Consider the following 22353-nt stretch of genomic DNA (forward strand, 5'->3'; position numbering starts at 1 on the left):
CGGAGGCTGCGCAGCTGCCGGCGCCCTTTAAGCCGCGCCGCCTGCCCGCCCGCCCCGGTGTCTGTGTCGCCGCCGAGCCGCGCGGGCAGGAGCCGCCGTTGGGAACGCGCCTTCCTCTTCCTCTTCCTCCTCCTCCTCATCTTCCTCCCTTCTCCGCGCACCGCCGCCCCTCTTCCTCCCCGCTCCCCCTCCGCATCCCCGCTCCTCCTCTTCATCCTCTTCTTCCTCCTCCTCCTCCTCGCGCCGCCGCCGAGCCCTGCGATGCCCCGCTATGAACTGGCTTTGATCCTGAAAGCCATGCAACGGGTGAGTGGCGGGGGGGCGGCGGGAGGGACGGCGCCTCGCGGACCCCCCCTCAGCGCCCTGCCCCGGCCCCTGCCCCCCCTGGGGGCACCCCCTTGGCCCTTCATTTTCCTCCCCCCCACCCCCAGTATTTTGGAGCCGAGCTGCGCAGCCTGCTTCAGCCTCCCGCGTGCGCCTCTCCCTGCCCTCTCTCCACCTTTTTTATCTTTCATTTTTTCTCATATTTTTCCCCCCAAAAAGACTTAGTAGCTGTGCACCTAGCAGCACAGCCCCCGCAGGTCTCAAGCCCGAGCACCAGGGTCTTAACCCCCTATACCCCCCCCATACCCCTCCCCAGCCCCATTGACCCTATGACCACCCCTCAGTCCCCCCCTTGGGGTGCTGTGGGGTGCTATAGGGTGCTGTAGGGTGCCCATCTGGTGGCCTCCCCAGCCTCCTGGCCTCGCCTCAGCAGAGGCAACACTGCGGGCATCCCCTTGCTGCGGGCAGGAGGCTGCCAGCCCCGCGCCCCTCCGGCCCTCGGAAGCCTCAAGGCATCATTTTTTAAAATATATACGTATATATAGTGTAGTTAGTTCATTTAACGCGCTTATTTTCCGTTGGTAACACCAGTTGAGCCCCGCTGATAGGGCCGGCCGTATCGCCCCTCCGAAGGGCTGCCGGTGGCGGCACGGCGATAAGCCTGGGGTGACGCGGTGCTGGGCCAGGGGTGTGCGAGTGGACCTGAGCGTAAATATTAATAACACAGAAGCATCTCCATCTAGGTAGGACCCTCTCTTTTTTTTTTTTTTTGGGAAAACAGTAGCTGGTGCTGGTCCTTCGCCAGTCCTTCCGCAGCCTTTTGTTTATCTGCCACCTTCCCGCTTCGTGTGCGGTGCTGGGGTGGGAATGTAGCAGCCCTTCTGCTAGCCTGCAGCCCTTCTGATCTCGCCTGGTGTGGACACGCTCGCTCCTGCCTTTAACCTTTGTTTACAGGATCACCTCTCTCCGCAGTAGCATATCAGGAAGCTAAATAGCGTTGCTCTGTTTCTTCCGTAGTTACGGGAGCACGTCTTCATGCTTTACATGTGCTACATATACTAGTACATTTCCATTCATTTTACATGTAGCATCCACATGTCAGGGTTGGCTTTTTTTTTTTTTTTCAACTTGGCTTAACTGCAGAAGCTGTAGTAGACTTCTCAGGTGAGTCCCCTAGTGGAGAAATACGGCAACTGGAGCAAATCTGCTGGCATCGCTGCACCACCTCATGGAGCAGCATTCAGCCTGACAAAACATGCTTCTCTTGCTGGGCTTGTGTCACAGGGTGACTTCCATCCCCGTCCCCCCAGTCCACGTGTAAGCCGTAGGTAAGGTGATGAGATGCTTTCTGTATATATGCTGCTCGTGTGGGAGATGCACTGCTCTGTGCAGAGCCTCTAAATGCAGAACAGGGCAGAAGGCATAGCAAATCTCACATACTGAGACACCAATAAACTGACTGCTCTGAAAGAATGCTGTAGAGTGCTGTGCTGGTGAAAAGCATCTTTGACTCCAAGTGTTTGAGCACTGAGATGCAGGGATAAGCTTTTAGTTGCAAAATGCTTCTAAGGAGCCATTGATGCACTCAGGATTTAACATCTGCAACCTTTTTCTCTTTGACTCTCTAGTACGCTCTTTCCTAGTAGTAGATGTATCTTAAAGTGTCCTTTGTGGTGGTGGTAACGCACCGAGTTTTGGTTCAGGAATACTGCTGTTTCTAACCTGCCTTTGTCATAGTTCTAAAGTCAAGGGAGTTAATCTCTAGATGCTCTTTTTTTTTTTTTTTTTTTTTTTTTTATCTTACTACTGTTGCCATTTCTGAGCAGTGAAAACACTTGAAGAAAATTTCTGTACTGGTTCTATGCTACGCAGTGTTGCTGCATCCTGACAAATGATCCTAATGATCCTGTAACAACGCACAACCTGAAGCATAATGCTAACTTTAATTAGTCAAAATACAGAGACCTGAATTCAGTGTGAAATTACACAGCGACTACGTACTTCTTTCCTGTGGAAGCTGGAGTTTTCATATGCAGTCCTGAATAAATTACGTGGCTTCTTAACGCTAGTGCTCTCCGATACAGTGACCCCAGGCAGATGCTCACCACGCCGGTCCCTCTGTGCTGTGGCTGCAAGCTCTAATACCTCCTTCAGTCTGAGGCTGGAGCAAGTGCTGGCTCTTCTCTTGGTGTCTGCGGTATTCTTCCTCATCTGACAGCTCCCCTGCCCTGCAAAAAAAAATAAGCCCCTGCAGCCTGTCTTTCTTACGCTTTTAGCACTGTTGTTAACTCCTGCGGGCTCCCTAGCAGCTTGAGCGCAAACCTTCGCAGAGCTGCAGTCTGGTAGGCTTTCACAGCTCTTTCTTTGGAGGCAAACATCGTGATTCTATGGGATTTCCCCCGCCCACAATTGTTTTTAATAGTTGCCTTGGCATTTTCGTAGATCTAGGCAGAATAAACTCTCCCCCCAGATCATTTTTGTTGCTTTAAACCCCCTTGCTCTCTAGTACTACCTGTGTCTGAGGTGGGTTCAAGTCATTCTTCTCTTGCACGTGCCTTCTGCTGGGACTGGCAGAGTCTGTTGAGCAGCAGCAAGGCTCTTCCGTATCCAGCTAGCCTCAGTGTGGTTGCAGGGCCCTCTGCTAGGACATTGTGACCCTGCAGTCCCACCTGATGCTCCTGTGTCCACTTCTTGGCAGATTTCCTCAGTCTCTTCAGCTTTCCTTTTGTTGCCTTAAAAAATGCAGTACCCAGCGTGGGGGGCAAGGGGAAAAACTTAAACTTCTCAAACTTTATCGCTGGTTGCCTGCATGTACTTATCTCAAAAGATATGGTGACTTTATCAACCATTCTCTGCCCTGTTGTTTAGGTAGTGTATGATCAGGTATTTGACTTGTAGTAAAAATCTTATTTGCAGATTGTTCGTGCACAGAGTTCTCAGTCAGCAAGGACCCTGGTTTGACTCCCAAGAAAAACCTAAATAATAAAAATCCCTAAAAGTGCCCCCCAAAACAAATACCTTAAACAGAGCAAAACCCCACAGCATTTCTTTGTGGCTTCACTGTCTTAGAGAAGCAGCTGCAGGGGGAGGCTTGGATTGTATTGCTGTGTGTTTGAGTACGAGGAGGAGATGCTGTTGGAAAAAGAAGGATGTGAGGCCAGTGAAGTGAAATAAGTGTAACTTATGGTGGAAATAATGAATTTTGCCTATGTCTGTGGCTCTTTACACTCAAAATGCCAGTGACAAATAGCATGAGGAGCTTGGAGAGGTTGATGGCAGGCTTGTTGCTGGTTATCAGCAGCACACAGCCGTGTGTAAAGACACACTGCCAACCTTCCAGAGCCGAAGTCAAAGACTGCAGTTGTGGGGAGGGTAGAGATACGAAGTGAGGACATAGCTGTTCATGCTCCAAACTTCACTCTCCGTAGCCAGAGATGATTTTCTAATTATTTCCAACTTTCTCCCAGGAGAGCAGCTTTCGGTGGGGAGGTTCTGGCAGGACGGGACCGCCAGCAGGAAGGGGCAGTGACCTGCTAGCAAATTTGCAGGAGCTCTCCCTTTGGGGAATGGGTTGTTTTCCAGGCAGGCTTCCTCTTGCTGCCCTCCTGATCCTGCCGAAACTCCCGTGGGAGCCTGGGGAAGGAAGGAAGGAAGGGAAAGGGAAGGAAGAGCTGGAAATGGCTTCCTCGTGCTCTGCTGTTGAGCAGCCTGATAGCCAGGCGGCAATGCGAGGCGCCCTGCTTCAATCCCTGGCCACCAGGGACCCCCACACTGCTCTCACTGCTGCGTGGCTCATGGAGTTTGGGTGCCTGTCCTCAGCCAGACAGCACTGCAACTGCAGCTGAAGTGTCTAGGCAGCTCGAAGACTCCCCTTATAGAAGAGTATCTCACTGAGAGTAAGAAAGCGTGTTGAGACTTTACAAGCAGCGTGGTCTTCACCTGCAGCACAGGAGGAATCCACAGTATGTACCGTAGTCTGAGCACCTTGTTTCAACAAAGCCCTGGGCTGGGGGACCCTCTGTGTCCCGCTGCAACACGATGGTAAATCTGGGCTCTCAGTCTGGCTAGCAGGTTCACACGGCGTGGCTGGTATTCAGCACCTCTTTGTTGCCTTCTGAGCAGGTTGCCTCATTTCAGAAATGCCCTAGCTGCCTTGGAGATCGTTCAGCTATTTTGAGAAAGCCAAAGTAATGGGCAGTAGTGTTGCTTGACATCTTGACTATTACACTTAATTGCTGCGTAGGCAGCAGCAGCAATTGGGCTTTTGATTTCTGCTAGGAGGAGGGTGGGGGAAGCGCAGAGGGCAGTAAGCAGGCAGGTACTGTTTTTATTTTCTTGCCTCTTTGGTGAGCCTACCTGTTCTTGCAGCTGAATTACAAGTGCAGTTTTTCCTGCACACTCTTCCTCCCCTTCCTGCACTTGGTTGGGAAGGTCTTGTGTACTGGGGGAGGTGCTGGAAAGAAGGCCAAATAGCTGGAACCAAAAGAGGATTGGAAAGCCACAGGGTCTGCAGTTGACTGTCCTGTAGTAGTCAGCCTTTTGTTTCCTGCCCTTAGCATTTCTGTCAGAATTGCTGGAGTTGACCTGTTGGGGGAATGATACCCTCTTGGCTGACGTTTGCCGTTTTTCTATCTGAAGACCCAAGAATAGCCTGTCTTTTAAGTTTCTGCCAAGTGTGGGATATGTGCCTGGCTTGGATATGGGGGAGGTAGAGGATTATTCTCTTCCACGACGTAGTTTAAACCTTTTTATAGCAGATAGTTGTTAGCGAGATGAATTTGGCAAAGTTGTCCAAAGCAAGTACTAAGCTGATGGCAGGAATGAGATAGCCAAAAGCCTCTTGGTTTAAACAGCCTTCTTCAGCTGATGAACGTGTGTACTGGGATGCCCAGGTTTAACTCTGCACCTCTTGTTCCCGAAGCTTTCAAGCCACGAGCCTGTGTGTTGAGGCAGGACGGTGGGCAGGACCTTGTGCTCGTCCTGGGACAGACAGACTTCGGTGGGATTTGGCTAGCTGCTCTTCTGCAGGCAGAAACGGCGGCTTAAACTTTCAGATAAGAGCTCCCCTCTTTGCCCCTGCTACCTGTCCAAGCTGTGCTATTCTCTTTTGGCTCTGCACCTCTTCATTTGCTCACTGTGTGTGTAAATGGATATACGTACACACAGCGTGTGTGATCAGGGAGAGGCTTGTAAAATGAATGAAGGAGAACCTGTTGTGGTGATAAAATCATGCCATTGCTCTTTGTTGTTGTAAAAACCCTCTAGTGACTCTTAAAGATGTCTATTACGTCAGTTAGACTTACCTGCTAAATTAGCTCAAGTCTGAATGTATTTATACACTTGCTTTCTTCTCTATAGTTTGTAACAATGAAAGTTCTTGCTGTCTTACCAATTCTTTCAGGATCTCATTTCTCAAAGTCCCTTGTTCCAGAGCTGTAATGCTGGTGGTTTCCACCAGAAACTTGCTTTGGGGGTTGTTGTCTATCGATCAAGTCACTTGTCTTGTTTTTGTCAGACTCCAACCAGAGCAGGCTGTCAATTTTTTGAGCCACAGCTGCTCAGAGCTCCTCTGTGACAAATCTCTCGTAGTGTAAATGTTGATTATGTGCAAACAGTTGTCTGATAGTGCTGCTTGTATCAGCCTCTGTGCTGTTTAACTGAGAGCATAAAGAACCACCAGGTTATTCCCTTCCAAGCTGCCTACCTGCTGGACCAGCAGGGCTGGCTCTGGTGTGCATCCTGCAGAAGAGGCAAGAATGAGGTGAAAGGGGGGGGGGGATTCAAGGAGGGGGAGGACAGACGGGTGAAATACACCTAGTCGTGTAGAAGTGGGACAGAAAAAAAAAAAGAGAAATTTAAATTCAGAAAGCAGAGCAAGGTTTTTTGCAAGCTAAGGACCTGTGCTGTGGGAACACCAGCTCAAATACTGGCACTGGAAATGAGAGACTACAGAAATGTAAGCTCCTGGTGCAGAGAGGGAACAGAAACAAGCACGGGGCAGCAGATGGCGTAGAGTGTCATCAACCCTGGAAATGTGAATGGGAGGAACTACACATGAACTGCTGTTCTGCTATTTCTTGCCTTTTTTTAATCATTTTGTCCTGCTTTGTCCTGTTTTTGTACTTCAGTTACACAAACATTTAAGGAATAATAAGTAAAAGCAGAGGTACATGCAGAGCATGGATGGAGGGGGGGAATGTGTTCAATAAAGCTCTTGCATTGACACTCTTTTAAAAGAAATTGGGTAGCTTTCACTGTAGATAATTACAAAGAATAGTACTAGTTGTTCTTTAATCAAGATAATTTCACTTATGCCTCGTTTTGGTGTCTTGAAATGCCTTGGAAGGATCAGGAATCTGGCAAGACCATCAGCAGACTAAGAAGCTTGGTGGAAGGCCTCAAACTTGAATTCTAGGATTATATATGCCCAAAAAAACTTCGGTCTCACCTATCAATTAAACTTGTGATGTTTCATGTTGTTGGAAAGATGGTGGGCAGCCATAAATGTGATAGGAATATGGCAAAGTCCTGAATAAGCTTAATGAGGGTGTGTTTTGTGTGTTTCTCTTTAGTCTGGGAAATTCTGGGAAGAATTGCTTCCTCTTCTGCCCAGTTGCATGGTGACTCTCACTTCAGTGTTCGTTTCTCTTTCTTCAAGTAGGTTCTGAAGTCCCTACGCTCCTAGTCAAAATCCTTTTCAGATGGGGTGAACCAACACATTTTTCTATCTGAATTATGTCAATTATTTTAGTTACTGGTGAGTGCTGGTAGTAACCTCCAACTAGATTGCATCTTTGTGCCTTTCAGCTAAAGACAATGATCATCTTGAGCGGTGGTAGAGAGATGCATTTGCTTTCTGATGGTGTGCTTCTTACAGGATGGTAACATCTGTCCTACTCCCCTGATTATGTGGTCCCAAGTCCTCTCTGAAAGTTAAATACTTGCATCCATTCTCTTGTTTTGGTCTTAATCACTAACTACTTTGTTATACTGATTTATCCACAGATAAGTAGTGCCCGCTAGTGGAAATGTTGGCGCCTCTGAACATCGAATAGGCCACCACAAGAAGGAATTTGAGTTTTCAGGCTCAGTGTTCCTCCACAGCTGCCAACATAGTATATCAGCTGACATCTTTACAAACTTACCTGGCATGGCAAATTCTGCCTGATGCCAGGACCTTCTCTTTTTTGCCATCTCCTGGAGGAGGCACCCCTCCCCACCCCAGTAAGAATGGCTTGCTTTCTCTCTTTCCCCTGTTGTGCTCTTTACCTAGTTACTGTTGACCACGTGCATTCTCTGTACCCTCCTTCCTCTTTTGCTTCCAGTTCCTGTGTAGGAGGAAGAAGGTCATGTGTCTATCTGGAATTGCAAAGGAAAGCATGGTTTCCTTGCTGAGGGAAGGAGCTGCCTGCTCATAGTGACAGCCCAGCTGTGGGCATCTGAGCCTCGTGTCCATCTGCTGGAGTTCTGGTGAAGGCATGAACGATTCTGCTAATGTGCCAGAGAAGCATGGTCCAGTCCCTCAGCGGTGCTGAGCAGCTGTACTTTCTACTCTCCTCAGGAACTGATAATATCTGTTACCTGTGTAAACATCAGCCAGCTCTTTGATCCGATAAGCAGAAGAGGAAGTCCCTACCTATGTGTTTTCATTGAACTAGTAGTCAGTTTAACCTAAGCTGGTGGACTAGTCTTCCTTTAGACAAGAGTTAGCAGATTACGGCATGCCTAGATAGGCATGGAGCAGATGATCTTTCTCTCTGGTAGCCCTCTGTTTTAATAAAAAGGAAATTTCTGCTTCCCTTCTTCTGTCCTTGCCTTCCTCCCCTTAACTGTGTGGAGTTCTGAGAATGGTACAAACAAATAATCTGTTACTCCTGGCACAGTGCTGGGGATTTATGAGGAAAGAAGCCATCCGAATGTGAAAGCCACAGGCAGTGGCATGAAGTGGCTTGCTGAGGCACTGCTAGTGATGTAGGTTCCAGAAAATAAACCATCTTCCTCTTGCTTTGTCATTCTTTAGTACCCTTGTAGCTTCTGCTGTGCTTGGAAGTGCTGCGTAAGCACTACAGTAAAGCTGCATCCTCTTCTGCTCATTTTTTTTTCCCCTTAATTTGTGACTTGGTGGGGGAACGAAAGAGTTATATGCTTTGAGGACAGGAGGTTGGGAGATAAATATTATATACATGCATATATGTAATATATATTTATTTATATTATATTTTTAAATAATAATAAAAAAACCCTTGATTTACTGTGCTAATGCTGTCAGTCATACTGGCCTTCAGCTTCATCTGACCTCACGATACTCTAGTTATCTCTTCTGTAAGAGACCACAGTAGCATTTCCTTCCTCACGGGCAAGTGTAGCACACCTCTGTGAAGATGCATTTCTCTGTTTCTTCTGCTGAACTGCGTGCTGTGAGTTACTTATTTCTCTCGTGTTTCCTTCAGCAGTCCTTTAGAAAAGAATGTATTATGGAGCAAGCTGCTTCTTCTGATGCTGCTGTAGAATGATGAAGAACGGCATTGGAGTGATTCCTGAGACCCCAGCCATAAAAGCACGTTACATGTTTGTAGTAACTCCTTTGAGTGGCCGACTTGACTTGAACTTTGCACCTTAAATCAGGCTTTTATGGTGGCAGCAATTTACACAGGTGCTACAGAGGCACCTGTGTTCTGCAAGGTGGCAGAAGTGTTAACGTAGGATCTGCAGCCCCAAACTGGAACTATGTGGCAGACAGGCTGAGCCAGGCAGCTGCTTTGGTTAACTGTAAGGCTGTACTCCTCCACTCCAGCATGTTGAGCTGCTGGAAATGATGTTGCAGGCTTTAACTGGTTTATTAGATGCTACAGGTCCACTGCTGCCTCTGAGGTTTGCCTTCTTCCTGTGATGTACCTATGTCTGTCTCGGGTGCGATCTTGCCTGTCCCATCTGACCCAGTCATTTTTGAGGGCAAGTCCTGAAACTCAGTTTCTGGACATTTAGGGTTGTGTTGAGCAGCCCCTGCTTTCTCAAGGGCATACATTAAGAAGGCTACATTAAGAATAAGCTGATACATATCAATTTTTGATGAGGAACATTTTGTTCTCCTTTTTTTTTTTGTATTCTAGAGTGCTGTATTGAAATGTAATACATGGAATAGAGGTTTTCTTTTTTTTTCTTTTTCCTGAGAGATAAGCTGCCTCAGACAACTTTGTGTTTACTATGGAGCATTGAACAGGTAGGAACTTACTTGCGTTTCTGTAGCAGGTAGCCTGCAGTTTGAAAAGGACAGACAACACGCTCGAGGGGTTGAATGTTGTACAGGCCTGCTCAAGGTGTGAAATCGCGGAGAGATCAGGTGTTGAGCCTGGCAGTCTGGGTACGTTCTGCTTATGCAGGTGAGTTGTGCAATGGGTGAAATGCTGCTAGAATGAGTTACCATACCCCTGGTTGAAAAAGTGAGAATGGAGAAATGCTATTTCTGAAAAAAGACCCTCAAAACTGCTCTGTAGCCTATAAACAAAGTTAAGTATATACTTCATTTGCTAACAAGTGAGAGTGGAGGCTACTCTGTGTGATACATGGCTGTCTGTATCCTCAGGTTAACCCTTACAGCTTTGGTCATTGTGACTATCTCTTTAGCTGCAAGAGGAAAGGGAAATAAACTGGGAAACTTCCCATCTGCAAAGAAGAGAAATAGACTAAGCACAAACCAAATGGTTGCTTCAGGGCTAGAGCAGTTTGATTCTGGCATATTTAAAGGCCCATCTTATTAGAAAAGCACTGTGGAGAAAGTTTTCCTTTAAAGCAATCATATTAATTTCTCCTAAAAATCCCACCCTCAATCTGCTTCACATTATCTAGTATCTCTTGGGGGAATTGAGACTTTTCTTCTCTTATAGCATGGGCTGCCTGTTGGAGAGACATGAGCATTGTTTCACCAGAGTTGTAGCCTTCTATCTTCACACAAGAGGGAAAAACATTGTTTTGCGTCTTTGATATGATCCAGCCAGAAAACAGCTCTAGGGAAAAAATTCACAGTCCTTGGCAGCAATGCTGTCTTTCTGTCTTTTTTTTTTTTCTGTCAGTGCCACAATATATGCTGCTCTAATAACTGGAGATTAAACTCACATGGGGCGTCTCAAAAGTCCTTCTCAAGACTTGAGGTCATAACTTGCTGAAAGTTCAGAGGGACGAGTCTCATTTTCGTAATGAAAAAAAAAGTTCCAGGGTTATTTTAGAATTAGGTCTAATAAGAAACTGGTACAAGAGGCTACTTTAGTGCAGTAATTTAGTGACAGTGCAGCAAATTTGTAGCGGCTACTGAAAACTTTCCACCTTCCTCCTAGAGCAAGCTGAACCCTGCAGATTTCAGATGTTGATTACAAAGGTGATGGTACAAAGCCTCTGTAGACTGCTTGTTTAAAATGCATGATTTGGCTGTACCTTCCAGTAGAAAATACTCAAGAAACTTCACGTATTGTTTATTTTGGTTAGGACTAGCCCATAGTAGTTGGCAAGTATCCTAATTGAGAAATGTCACAACTTATTCAAGGGCAGCTGCATCTTCTACTTACGCATTTTTCAGAGGGATTGAATGTGCCTGTAATAGCCGTACCGTGAGCTGGGTACCTCTTCTGTCTGGTAGATGTAGTTTCATTGAACATTGTCATGATTTATATATGTCACAGTATAGCATAGTTCTGCAAGGTCTTTGATTAACCTACAGGGAAAATGTTGGAAAGTGAACTAAAGTTCAAGTCCAACATTTTTTCAGCAAAATAGCAGGACAGTAGAAGAGGGAGAGTGTAACTACTTACAATTTATTTATCTTGCCCATTATTCTGACTCTCTGTGTAGCAGTTTTTCTTCTTTTCCACCATGTGTCAGTTACCTCTTCTTCCACTTCCCTTAAAATACTTGCATTGTTGGCATAAATGTTAGAATGTGGTTGCACTTGAAAACTTAGGGAAATGTAGCAAAAGAGGCAACACTATTGAAGTGTTACCTGGAAGTGCTTAAGAGCAAGAATAGCGTGCAACACTTGCATCTGATGGCACCACACGATCCGCAGTGTCTAGAATTTTATGTTGGGTTAAATTAAACCGTGGAGTAGACCACTTAACTTCTGCTGCAATTGTGGGTGGGGATAAATACGAATTCTTCTATGGAAGAATTTAAAATACATCTGTGGCTTGAGGCTTATGAGCACGATAAATTTAGCACACTACTGTAATCAGTCCATTTTGTGCCATGTCTCCATAGTCTCTCATTATTGGCTATAGCTCCCGCAGAATGAATATCTGTATTCTCATGTGGGTTTGTGGTGGTGGTGGGGAACCCTTATTATCTCGTTCTGATTCTGAGCTACTGTTGAAAAACAGCCAGCTCATACAAGTAACATGATTGTGAATTTCTCCTTAAGGCTGAAGCTGTGGTTTGCTGTAAGCTTTTTTAAAAATGCATCTGCCTTAATGAGAAGTGCGCATTCCTATGCCATCACCTCTGCTGCCATCAGTAAGGCATGAAGTAAGGCAGAGGGTGTGTGCACACATGTTTTTCAACCTGAACTACAGCTTACTACGGTCTATTTGAGAACGTGTAATGTTTTTATTTACTTTTAAATTTTTAACCAAGTGACTATACTACAGGGGTGCTGAACAGGAAACCACCCATATACTGGTATGTTATCTAGGTGCTTGTATTAATCAGAGATGAATTCAAGGGGAAATGTGAGCTTCAGTGATTCTGCAAATGAGATGGAAGGGGGAGTACCTAAAACTGATGCTTGTAGGACTTAGAAGGCTGATAGACATTACGGTCAGAACAGCAGTTGGTGATCTGTGTACCTACCTTTGTTAACATGTGGGAAAGAGGAATGGGGTCAGACCCTGTTCTGAATAAGCTTGAATACCAAGGCTGTGCCTATTAGGTAATGGGAGCAGAAAAACCTCATGTTCAGCCCTTTGTAAACCCATTAAATGATTTTGGATGGGCATAGGTAAATATTTTCCAACGTAGAAATAGGAGATATGAGCATCCTTTCTCCATGGGAGAGACAGGAATCATAATGCAGCTCTTTAATCCCCTCATCCTTTCCCACTGTCTTGGTTATCTGCCTGCAAACCTTTTTATTATCCCCTTCCCTCCACTTTGAGTGCTGCAATCCTTGTTGTTTAAATGAGTTCCTTTGTTCACTGACATGCTTTGGTGGAATGGGGTATGGCTGGGGGGCTCAGAAATAGAACAACAGGGTATGCTTGCCTTCCAGACTTTCTGCCCCTGAGGTTAATGGGATCCTCTTCATGCTTGGGTGCAAAGGAGTGGTGCTGGGAACAGCACTTCCTGGCATCCTAGCAAATGGAAGCTGCCAAAATCCACCTGGTTCTTCCTCCTGGTGCCTAGAGTGATCCCAGAGGATCCCAAAACCACATGGGTGCAGGTATAAAAAGGCACGTGGAAGACAAATACCCTGAAGTTGGATGTCAGGCATAGTTTTGCTTTTGTCATGTGGCTGAATGGGACTTTCTTCACCCTGTGTGTGTGTGTGTGGTATGCGTGAAGAGCTTTTGGCATAAAATGTAACCCTGTTGTGATAATCTGTACCCCAGACAGGTGCAAACTTGCTTAAATCCTACAGAATAACCTCGATTCTTCGGGGGATCTTAAATGTATGTTGTTTTTTGACAGCGTTATGTCCTCACTTTCCTAGTTCTAGCAGCCAGCTGGTGTCTCCAGTGCATGCATGTTACATCAGGATCTATCAGGATTTGTAGGGTGAAGTGCTAGAGGAATGCAGGAAATGACTAGCCAGAGTAAAGTTCCTTTGTGTTTTCTCTTTTTCCTAAGATTGCCTGCAAGGGGAAGGCCTTTTTAGTTGCTTGAGAAATAGACTTGAGAGACTGTAAAGTAATGAAATAATAAAAATGCATTTGTGTTTCTTGCCTTGTTCTGGGGAATTTGGGTCACTTAATAGTCTGGAATTGCCGCGCCTCTTAAGGTACTTGTTAAAGTTGACTTATAAAAGGAATTACTTCTTAGTTTTACAAGTATTTAATGTATGTGTGTTATGGATTGCATAAATGCAGCAGGAAATATAAGGGGGAAAATCTGTGGTGTTCAGTGATTGTTTTGCTAGACTTCAAATTTTTTCTCATTACTTCATGAAATTCTTCTCTAATTCAATCTTTGTCTTTTGTCTTTGCTGCCTTGCAGGGTTGGTACAGTAGGCCTCACTAAACTTAGCTGCAACTAAGAATTTCTCCTACATCAACTGAGTTAAGGCTGATGCTCTTGTGGAATGTGGATTAAAAGTGCGTGCTAAGTTCCAAATTTCCATTTGAGAAGCGGAGAAAGTAAATGTACCACAACCACCAGCATCAGGACAGCAAACCAAGGGACAAAGAATTTGATCCGCAGTGTTGATAAATGTTAACTGGTTCACGTGTTGCTTAAGAGACGTTTGCTGGGGGGCGAGAAGTGGACGTCAGCTGTGCGAAGTCATTTTGTTTACAAAAATGAGGGCTTCTTTGGAAACAGCAGACATTGCCATTGTGGCTCTGTACTTCGTGCTTGTAATGTGCATAGGTTTTTTTGCCATGTGGAAATACAATCGAAGCACCGTAAGTGGCTACTTCTTGGCAGGGCGTTCTATGACCTGGGTAGCTATCGGTGCATCTTTGTTTGTGAGCAATATTGGAAGTGAACATTTCATTGGGCTCGCAGGATCTGGAGCGGCGAGTGGATTTGCAGTAGGTGCATGGGAATTCAACGCCTTAATGCTTTTGCAGCTTTTAGGATGGGTCTTCGTCCCCGTCTACATCCGGTCGGGAGTGTACACCATGCCTGAATACTTGTCCAAGCGTTTTGGAGGGCATAGAATTCAAATCTATTTTGCAGCGTTGTCTCTCATTCTTTATATCTTCACCAAACTTTCAGTTGACTTGTATTCAGGGGCACTTTTTATTCAAGAATCGCTAGGTTGGAACCTCTATTTGTCAGTAATCCTCCTTATTGGAATGACTGCGCTGTTGACTGTGACTGGAGGTCTTGTGGCTGTCATCTACACAGACACCCTTCAAGCTCTGCTTATGATTATTGGTGCCCTCACACTTATGATCATAAGTATTCTGGAGGTTGGTGGGTTTGAAGAAGTTAAAAGAAGGTACATGTTAGCATCACCAAATATCACGTCTATCTTGTTAACCTACAACCTTTCCACTACCGATTCCTGCAATGTGGACCCAAAGCCTGACGCTCTTAAAATGTTGCGTGAGCCAACAGACGAAGATATTCCCTGGCCTGGATTTCTGTTGGGACAGACCCCAGCTTCTGTCTGGTACTGGTGTGCTGACCAAGTCATAGTTCAGAGAGTTTTAGCTGCAAAAAACATTGCTCATGCCAAAGGATCCACTCTGATGGCAGGCTTCTTAAAGCTGCTGCCGATGTTTATTATAGTTGTCCCAGGGATGATTTCACGAATACTGTTTGCAGATGATATCGCCTGCATTAATCCAGAACACTGCTTTCAAGTCTGCGGGAGCAGAGCTGGATGCTCTAACATTGCCTACCCACGGTTGGTGATGAAACTTGTGCCAGTTGGTCTGCGGGGACTGATGATGGCTGTGATGATTGCTGCACTGATGAGTGACTTGGACTCTATATTCAACAGTGCCAGCACCATATTCACGCTTGATGTCTACAAACTCATTCGGAAGAGCGCGACGTCTAGAGAACTGATGATTGTAGGAAGAGTCTTTGTGGCGTTCATGGTAGTTATAAGCATTGCCTGGGTCCCGATAATCGTAGAAATGCAAGGCGGTCAGATGTACCTTTATATTCAAGAGGTAGCAGACTATCTGACCCCACCGGTGGCTGCTCTGTTTCTTATGGGTATATTTTGGAAGCGTTGCAATGAACAGGGGGCATTCTATGGTGGAATGGCTGGGTTTGTCCTCGGAGCCATACGGTTGGTACTGGCGTTTATCTATCGCGCTCCGGAGTGTAACCAGCCGGATACTAGGCCAAGCTTTATCAAAAACATCCATTACATGTATGTCGCTACAGCCCTGTTCTGGATCACTGGGATTGTGACCTTTATAGTAAGCCTGCTTACACCTCCACCTACAAAGGAACAGGTTCGGACAACCACTTTCTGGGCCGTGAGAAACAGGAATGTGAAAGAGCATACTGCAAAGGGGGAGCTGTACAAAGTGCAAGAAAAGAACATCTTGAGGTGCAATGAAAACGCTAATCATATCATTCCAAACGGCAAATCTGAAGAAAACATTAAAAATATTAAGCCTGAGGATATCAATCTTCTGGTCACTTGCAGAGATGACAGCAACCCAGTGATTTCTGTAAGTCACTCTGAAGTCGAGACACCAGTGGATTGCTATTCGAACGGACAAGCAGCTTTGATGGGTGAGAAAAAGCGTGAGGAAGAAACTGATGATAGAGAGAGACATTTGAAATTCATAGATTGGTTCTGTGGCTTTAAAAGTAAAAACATGAACAAGAGAGCTGTTCGGGAGATTGAGGAAGAGACTGTTTGTTTACAAATGCTGGAAGAGACTCCAAAAGTTAAGCTATTACTAAATACTGGACTGGTCTGTGTCTGTTCGCTTGGAATATTCATGTTTGTCTATTTCTCTTTGTGAGTGAATAGTGAACTTTTAAGGGTATGGCTAAACATACAGAAGTTGATACAGGTCTCTGGAGATTTTTTATTTTTTTTCCAAATAACATAACCGCAACCCAGGCATTGTTTACGCTATAATTGTAAAATCAACTCAACTTTAGCCTATTTAGAGACCATTTGAGACGTGTTGTCCTATCTCTGCTGAAGGCAGAATGTGTTGTGTGGTGTCTTTCCCTTTTCCCCTTTGTCTTTTTTCTTCTCTTTTCTTTTCCCCATTTGCAGTATTAACCTTTTCTTTTTCCACAAATACGTGTATAAATATACCAAAGGCAGGCAGGTGGCTGTGTTTGAAGTCAGGCAGCTCTAGAGTTCAGTCAACATGAAGGTGAAGATAACAACAAGTAATCGTTTACCTACGTGTAAAATCTGAAACGATTAAAGCTGTGTTGAAAGATTTTTAAATGTAAGGCTGTGATACACATTATTGTATAGTTGTTCTTTGTAATGTAACTGTGTTACCTTGGCCAACTTAATACATATGAATTTCGCTCACTGCTTCTAGGTATTTCAGTTTCTCAGTTTTCTTATGGCAACAACAGGATGATATTTTTTCTCATCTTGTAGTATTTAAAATGTGATACCTGTCAATAGCTTTCTGTCATTTTTCCCTGCAAGGAAATGTCTTTTCTTTTTAATTCACTGTTAATTTCATTACTGAAAAATTGGTATATCTGAAAACAAAAACACCCTGGAGATAACAAACCCTCAATGGGGGGAGGAGGAAAGGAATTCTCTTTATTGGACACTTGTAGTATGCTGAAAGATTATATATTCAACCTTGTCTGTCCCCAAACCTTTAGCCTTGTATTGTCATTGACATAATTAGGGTTAGCCTCTTTGTAGAGAGAAGCCTCCACATAGGTTCTACCACATAGGTTCTACCACATGGGAGAAAGAGAAACGGGAAGCTTGCATGTCTTCAGTTTGGTAAACACACCAAAAAATAACCATCTTCCTCTGTGATGTTTGTCTAAAAGGGAATATGCCGCAGTCCTACCACTGCTGGGTCTGTAAAGGGACAAAAAGAAGGGGGAAGGGAGGAGGAGTCTGGGGAAAGGGGTGGAAGTGGTCCTTGTTTTCTAGAGTCCTTTTACCTAATGCCTTACCCTACTTCTCCTTTTGCTCCCAGACCTTTTTTAAGGAATGAGTCCTGAAGCATTCTTTGTCAGGAGATGAGGAGCAACTGCAGTAGTCATCTGTGCTGGCATTTGAGGACTCCTCAAAAAAAAAATAAAAACAAAACACCCCAAAACCTGAACCTTTTCCTGGGCAGTCACAGGTGGTTAGTAGATGTTGAGGCAGTCAGGGTCTCTCCTCCCAGAGGACAATGATGAAGTCCTCCAGTTCTGTGGGGTACATGTGCTGGCGGGTCCATGGGCTCCAGCAGACTGCCCCCTCAGTAAAACAGGAGGACCTGTCCCCAGCCTGGGTGCTTTTACCCTTACTGGAAACCAGCAGTGTTTAGCTTGGTGGCCATCGCTTAGCCAGGCTACGGCCTGGTTACGTGCATAGTCACAGGCTGGATGAAGTCAGGGCTGGGTGTCAGGCCCTAAGACCTGCTGACAGAGTGGCCATACACCTTTGAGCTCCCTTACCCCACAGAACTGCCTCCAAAAATAATTTCTGCAGCTGTCTTTGCTCCTGAGCTTCTCTGGGGAATTGTATGGGAGAGCAGTAACTGGCCAGGCCAAAGACGGCCCAAGGGACCATGCTGACTGTGTAACGGTGTAGATTCAAGGGTCCAGAAACGTCTCCTTGGCACAGTCTAATTTCTTAATGTAAACTCAAGAAGTTCTGTAGAGATGAAATTTGAGTTAATCTTGCCATTGACTGCTAGAGAAAGTTTGCTTTCCATTAGAGTGGTCCCAGAAGCTGCAGGCTGTTGAAAGAGCTTATAGTAGCATGATGTATATAATGCATATTTTCAGATAAACTGATCGATGTCTAGTTGTGTGGGGGATTTTTTTTTGTTTTGAAATCAGTTGAATCCTATTAGTTCTGAGCCTTTAATCGGAGGATGAGATGCCTAACTTTTGTCCACTTTTAGTTGTTGCCACTGGAAAGTAGAATAACTGGAAATACAGTAATAAGTGTCAGAGCTGTCTTGTAATATATGGAGGAGAGTTACCATACCTGAGTCTTAACGTTAATACCAGTGTGACAAGACACGTTTTCTTAGTTTGTGTGGCTGCCTTCATTCAGGAAAAAAAATAAAATCTTTTTTAATAGGACTAGGTGAAGCCCTAGTATGTGAGGTATGTTAATGGAATCTTAATTCATAAGCGGAGGGAACTGGGAAGGATGATATTATATGTAAAGTAAGATACAAAACATAATTAATTGCTTCTGTTCAGGATAAAGTAGCCTAGGATGAAACTTTATTGATCACAGTGGAGTGAAAGATAAATTTGGAGGGTAAGGATAAGCCTCAGATCAGTAATATCTCCTTGAAAAGCCTAGGATCTAGAATGTCAGGTTTGGCACAGGGAAAGAGACTCAGGTGCCAGGCACTGTCCCTTAACAACTCGGCGTATTTTTCCATCAGTGGCTGGTACTTGGGTTTTCCAGACCAGTCCTCTTGGCTCTAGTACTAACAAATACATTGCCACCTAACCTGTGAAGTGAAGCCAGGTTAGCTCAGGGACCCTGTTGCTTCATCCTTGCTTATTTTTCCAGGGTGCCTTACGTGGTTATGAAGTTGAAGGCATGGCTTTTATTGCCACCTGAATAGTGGTTTGCTTCTCATGTCTTTTCCCTGTTTTTTTCCTCATTTCTTCCCCCAGGCCATGTGCTCTTTAAACAGAGCTCTGTTTAAATAGTTAATGCATAAGATGCATGTATCCTGGGCAGTGTAACTACAATCAGATCCATGATGAAATTGATTCTTTGACCATCATATGGAGTCACAATCCTCCCCAAATGTGCAGTGCAACATTTGACTGTTGAATCTGAGACACTCTGCATTCCAGTTAATATATTCCATCTTTTGCTAAACTAACAAGTTGCTGAATTAATCACAGTGATAATTGGCAGGCAGTCAGAATCTTTAAGAAGTATTACTTTGCATCCCCCCACCTTTCAGACTGTTATTGTGAAGAAGCTTTTAAGCAAATTGTTTCTCCAGTGTTTTTTTCTCTTAGTTGAAAACGTTTCTATGCTACTCTCTGCCTAACGTCGGCCTCTTCAATTGTGTTCTGCTTGTATGTCTTAGAGGTCGTAAAACTTGCTAATATTCTTCGCTGCATGTAACCACCTAATGAAAACCCTTTATCCAAAAAAAAATAATAAATAATAATAATAAAAAAAAAGGCTTCAAGCAAACTGTTGGTGAGCAAGTACCTCACCTTGAGTTACGGACTACAGTGTAAGAAGCTGCTTGAGGGTTTTTTATAGCGTAAACATGCCTTTGCTAATTTTCTGGTCATGACCTACCTAGAACCCCGGTTAATATGTTTTGGTTCAAGCACCAACTTTCCAGTCTGGTAAAACCACAGAGTGTCTCCCACAATGGACAATCGGTTCCATAAATTTTAATGACTGGCCTCCTCCGAGGTGGGACTGGCTAGCTGTGCAGGGGTAGAGCCAGGAGGACACTTGGCTTCTGTCTCTGCAGCGAGGGGTTTATTTATTGCCTTGAACTTAGAATGACAGTCTTGAAAAAGTTGTTTTGGAATGACACCTTTTTTGTTGTTATTCCCCTTAACTTATTTTTCTGTTAAGATATTTTAATCTTCTCCCAGAAATTTGTTAAAGCCTTTTATTTAAATTAAAAAAAAAAAAAAGTCAAAAAAAGAAGGCTTCTTGAGCACTTAATAGTATGTTCTGGGAGACTATTCTTATTTAATTTTTTTTAAATGAATGATTTGAAGCTATTCTCTGCCAAAGGTTTTTTTTAACTGTTTTGTTTTTGTTTTTCCTGTTAGCTTTTGCTAATACCTGAAAGGAAATGGTGAGAGTTTTGTAAGAAATTAAAATGGCCTTCAGTATACCCTTTTGTATTTTTTTACTTCTCCAAATCTGTGTTTCCCTTTTCACCCTTATCCCAGAAGGGCCAGCATGAGACTTCTGATGCAAGTCATGAAAGTACTGTAACTGAGTAGTGGAAAGGATTTCCCACAAGGTTACAGTGAAGTGGGCAGAGCCGTCAAAGGATCTCTGCATGAACACTTAAAGCAGAAGATGCTTACAACTTTAAAACATACAGCTTTATTTTTTTTATATATATATTTTTTTAAATCCTGAGATAAAGGAGGCGTTGGGAGATGCTCCCTTTCAGAGAACAGGATACGTGGAAGAAGTTGGAGTTGATAAGCTCCAACTCTTTTGAGGAAATCTTTGGATTTAGCATGTATAGCAAAGCAAAAATACTCATCTGTTAATTTGGTATTCTGTATGTTCTGTGCCCTTAAATGTAATTGTTTTTGAAAATAAAACTAACCTTGTTACGTGATGTTAAAAAGCAAACTTGTGTGCAATGTTTTAAATTTTTTTTAAGAAAATGTTTGTATATAATTAAATGGTTTAATGTGCTTTAATTGGCCTAAGGTAAAGAGTAGTCCTAGAATGTAAACATATATAATTAGATTTCTGATTTCACTGTGAGATCTCTGAACTCTCTTGTTTTGCAAAGTGGTTTGTTTTGTTTACAAAACACTTTCTATGATTTCTTTTATGGTGTTGGTTCAAAGGCATTTGCTTCACTTCTGTTCTAATATTGAATTCATGGTATAGTGACATCTGGTGACACTTAGCATTATCAGTTTCACTGTGTAAAGTCAGACACTTTGAGCAAAAATGGTAATGATATGACAATTCTCTGTGTCTATGAATACACGTTTTTAAATGAGGTGGTTATAAAAATAGTTGCTGTGCAAAATGTTAGTAGTCTTCTTCAAGAAGAAAGCAAATTTTCTAATATCACTAGAGCAGTCTCTTCATTCATCTTATTTTTGAAGCACAGTGTCAAAGTGATGCTGCTTTACCTTGTATCTCTGATATGTTTTTTTTAAATATCTGTGAAGTATTTTTTGTTGCTGTTGTATTTTTCTGCAGATTTTATATAAAATACCAGTTAATGAACTGCCTTTTTTTTAAACTATTCTACTAAGATACATTTCAGACCAAAACCAAATGATATCATATAGCATTTGAAACCTGCCTTTTTTCCTTGTCCCTTGTTTTTTTTTCTTTTTTTTTTTTTTTTGGTTCTATTTTGTTTTGAAATAAGCCAAATGGGCATGTAGATAAGATCGCTATAATGGATCCAGGTCTCTCTTTTGGTAAAGTGTTATTTAAAGGTCTATTAAGATCTTATAAGACAATATACTGAAAAAATTATTGTAGTAGGAATATAGTTTTAGAAGTGTTAATGAGATTAATACAGCTTAATTATACTTGTAAGTTGCTACTGTCCATAATGACAAGCTTTTTGTCATAGAAACGATGTATGATAAATTAATTTTGGTCTAGTGTATAGAATTATCATATTGCTATAAATCTTTGAAGTAAATCTGATGCAAATTTTCATAGTTAGCATTGCTGGCCCTGTGTATACTGTTCTTTGTATACTGTATGCATATTATTTTGCCTACTGCATTAGTCTTCAAACTAAAACTCTTGTTAGAGAGTATTTGGATACTTCAGACTGTGTTTCTTGCAGTTTACATTCCTTTACCATGGCATTTTGTCCTGTCTAAAAGTATTGTATGGAAATGTTTAAAACTTCTGTACAAAGTTTCAATAAAAATAGAGGAAAAAACAGAATAGATATTTGTGAAGCTATTTTGCAGAACCTGTATGTAATTGTGTCTCATGGATTCTTGCCTGTGATAAGCCTCACATCTATGTGAGAATACCTCCCCCGTTGCAGAAGGGCAAACCTCTTGAAGCAGGGTACGGGCATTTGGTTGGAGGAGTAAAACAAATAGAGAACAACCACAACAAAAATGAAGTCCTTTAAAACTTCAGCAAGAACTTACGGATCCAAAATACGGTCTCGGAACTTGGCTGCAAAATTTAAGGCCAACTCATTCTGTGGGTGAGATGTGTGGGTGCTGTGATCTGCTCTTTCTGCAACCAGGTCAGGATACTAGCAGGGGAAGGCTAGCCACCTGATGCACCTTGCAGAGTAGCAGCTTACATGCAAACAGATTATGGGTGAGCCCTAAACTCAGTCTTCCTGGACACTGTAAAACCACATTTTTTTTTCTCCTATAGGCCAGCTGTTGCTGCATTAAGCAGTTCTGGAATGGGACAGGCACCTTTATTCTTGGTACTGGAGTGTACTTAAATACCTGCAGTTGTGCTGCCACTGTCCCTCTGGGCCAACACCAGCCTTGGTGGCTTTC

The 22353-nt window shown here is 43.6% G+C and overlaps 2 protein-coding genes across 5 annotated transcripts in view; both read left to right on the forward strand.

Annotated features, from left to right (window-relative positions):
• The first annotated feature begins 159 nt into the window (after positions 1–159).
• On the forward strand, positions 160–21769 carry SLC5A3 (solute carrier family 5 member 3). Of its 4 annotated transcripts, none has more exons than XM_072026650.1 (3): positions 160–306; positions 9571–9704; positions 13522–21769. In XM_072026650.1, exon 3 carries the CDS (start codon positions 13824–13826, stop codon positions 15963–15965), a length of 2142 nt encoding a protein of 713 aa, XP_071882751.1. In that variant the 5' UTR covers positions 160–306; positions 9571–9704; positions 13522–13823; the 3' UTR covers positions 15966–21769. The 4 variants fall into 4 exon arrangements, with proteins under 4 accessions (XP_071882751.1, XP_038022068.1, XP_071882758.1 ...); XM_072026657.1 differs by having other exon boundaries at positions 168–306; positions 9574–9704; XM_038166140.2 differs by lacking the exon at positions 9571–9704 and having other exon boundaries at positions 163–306.
• MRPS6 (mitochondrial ribosomal protein S6) overlaps positions 167–22353 on the forward strand; it is a 46233-nt gene continuing 24046 nt past the window's right edge. The window contains exon 1 of the mRNA XM_072026673.1: positions 167–306. Coding sequence (XP_071882774.1) covers positions 262–306 — 45 coding nt within the window. The 5' untranslated portion in view covers positions 167–261. The remainder of the gene's footprint in view (positions 307–22353) is intronic.

Source organism: Anas platyrhynchos, chromosome 1 (genome assembly GCF_047663525.1).
Source record: "Anas platyrhynchos isolate ZD024472 breed Pekin duck chromosome 1, IASCAAS_PekinDuck_T2T, whole genome shotgun sequence".
Taxonomy (NCBI): Eukaryota; Metazoa; Chordata; class Aves; order Anseriformes; family Anatidae; genus Anas; species Anas platyrhynchos.

Coding starts and splice junctions, on each gene's coding strand:
- SLC5A3 (XM_072026650.1), top strand. CDS start 13,824: ATGAGGGCTTCTTTGGAAACAGCAGACATTGCCATTGTGGCTCTGTAC.